Source organism: Lipotes vexillifer, unplaced genomic scaffold, assembly GCF_000442215.2.
Source record: "Lipotes vexillifer unplaced genomic scaffold, Lipotes_vexillifer_v1.1 scaffold223, whole genome shotgun sequence".
NCBI classification, from domain to species: domain Eukaryota; kingdom Metazoa; phylum Chordata; class Mammalia; order Artiodactyla; family Lipotidae; genus Lipotes; species Lipotes vexillifer.
The window spans coordinates 1,189,887-1,192,175 of NW_006788663.1; the positions used below are offsets into that span (position 1 = coordinate 1,189,887).

The 2,289-nt window shown below is 40.1% G+C and overlaps 1 protein-coding gene across 1 annotated transcript in view; it reads right to left on the minus strand.

The window, feature by feature from the left end:
* The window catches only part of PAK1 (p21 (RAC1) activated kinase 1), a 59,293-nt gene that overhangs the window by 44,688 nt on the left and 12,316 nt on the right, over positions 1-2,289 (minus strand). The window contains exon 3 of the mRNA XM_007461715.1: positions 1,912-2,059. Within this exon, the coding sequence (XP_007461777.1) occupies positions 1,912-2,059 (148 nt within the window). The remainder of the gene's footprint in view (positions 1-1,911; positions 2,060-2,289) is intronic.

A 2,289-nucleotide genomic window follows, 5' to 3' on the forward strand; every position in this document is an offset into this window, starting at 1 on the left:
CCACGGCCGCCGAGCCTGCGCGTCCGGAGCCTGCGCTCCGCAACGGGAGAGGCCACAACGGGGAGGGGCCCCGCGACCCAAAAAAAAAAAAAAAAAAAAAAAAAAAAAAAAAAAAAAAAAAAAAGAATGTATGTATAACCGAATCACTTTGCTGTACAGCAGTAATTAACACAACATTGTAAATCAACTATACTTCAATTAAAAAAAAATTTTTTTTTAAAGTGCCACATATACAGTTTTGCTTGGAGTTGCCTTGGTCTTCAACTTACAGAAGACAAAAAATCCCTCACGTGTGTGTGCATGTGCACACACACACACATATTTGCACAAATTTATACACACAGAAGTAGCTGTATGGAGACATATCTACACATTCTATACATATACACTCAATGTTATTCATTTATGCATGCATGGAGGAACATATACACAATTACCTGAATGTGTATATCTATACCCATATTCACTCATAAATACTTAAGTGGACTTTAATTCCAAACATATGCAAATCCACATAGCTATGCTTCCATATACATAAATAGTATTTTTCACATCTACACACATACACATAAAAACAGATTCTTCGAAAGACTTTGCTGCTGAGGCTTTCAAAGCCAGCTTCTAATCTGAAGTCTCCATGACAAACTCTTGAAAACACAAGCCGTAATCTAGAAAACTTTCCTACCCATCACCCCTCAACCCCAATACTGCCTTGGAATGACCCAGTCCCTCAAATGGAAGAAGTGATACAGACCCAGCGGGGCCATATATCAGGAAGGAAACATGCTAGGAACATGTATGACCCTCTCCAGGGCACCACTATGCAGCATGAGCAAAGCTGCAGTCTGTCATCCTCACCATCTGTGCCCTTTGCTACAAGCCAGATACTTGCTGGGGAAGGCATCCTTCAAAATTAGCTAGTTCATCCCCGTTCTCACCTTCCCCAACAATACTGCCCTTTGAAAGAGACAGCATGAACACCAGAAAAAACACTGGACTCGGAGTTAAGACCAGTGGGTTAAGAGATCGCTAATTTAGCCACATTAGAAAGGCATTTGGGGCTCTAATGTTTGCAAAACAAGGGGAAACTGGAAGTGGTATATACTAAAGATACTTCTTGCCCTAACATTCTAAGATGCTATATAAAAGGCAAGTTTCAAGAAATGTAGGCCTTCCTATGACTTGCCTAAGAAAAGAAAAATCTCTCTGCTATGGAAGGAGGTGCTCCAAATAGAGTTACTAGAAGCAAGTGGTAAACTGAAAAGGTACTGGTCTAGGAATTAGGAGACCTGGATTCCAATCCCAATTCTACAATTAAAAACATTCTGAAAAACACAGTCCCTTATACATATAGAGAGAGTACATCTAAAGAACATTTATTATTACTGGCCAGTTTTTCATTGGACTGATAAAAATCAGTTCCTTGAGGAAGAAATTGGGCTTGCCTACTTAACTGGGTTATCACATAACCTACTGATATTGAAAACGATGATAATGATGGCTACATTTTCATGGTGCCATTTTGCAACCTATAAAGAACTTTCGTATCAATGAGCTCATTTATCCTCATTACAACCTCTTGAGATAGGAATTATTATTCTCATTTTGAAGCTCAAAGAAATGAACTGACTACCAGAACATAGTAAGTATCAGAATCTAGATCTTCTAGCACAAAGTCTATGTTCTTAACATGTAATATCACAGCACTTTTTCAAAACATGCAGTTTCAGAGTAAAGACTCAAGTTTGATGCAAAAACCCATCATCTTGGCTCTCAAATTCCAAAATTCCATCTTAGTGAAAGTGCCATCTCCACTCTTATGAAAAACGTTCTTCCTCCACCCCACACCAATAGGCATCTACTAAGATGAAAACCTTTTTTCCTAGACTGCCCTGGACACAATCCCCATACCTGTAAAGCTCATGTACTTCTGGCTATTGGAGGTCTTCTTCGAGTTATAAAATTCTAATACATCCAGGACAGCCTGCGGGTTTTTCTTCTGCTCCGACTTGGTGATATTTGATGTCTGAAGCAAGCGGGCCCACTGCTCTGGCATCCCCTACAAGAGAGACATGCAAGGCTGTCAGCAAGGCATAATCACAGGGGATCCTGAAGGAAATTCAGAACTAACTCTGATAACTGATGGCAGCTAAAGATGAGTTTAGTCATTCTTTTCTCTCTCTGCCCTCAGAGCTCCACACAGGCCTCTCTTATAACACATATCTTACTATATCTGTCATTTCTTGAGATGTTTGCCCCTTCACCAGGCGATTCCTCCTTTACAGCAGG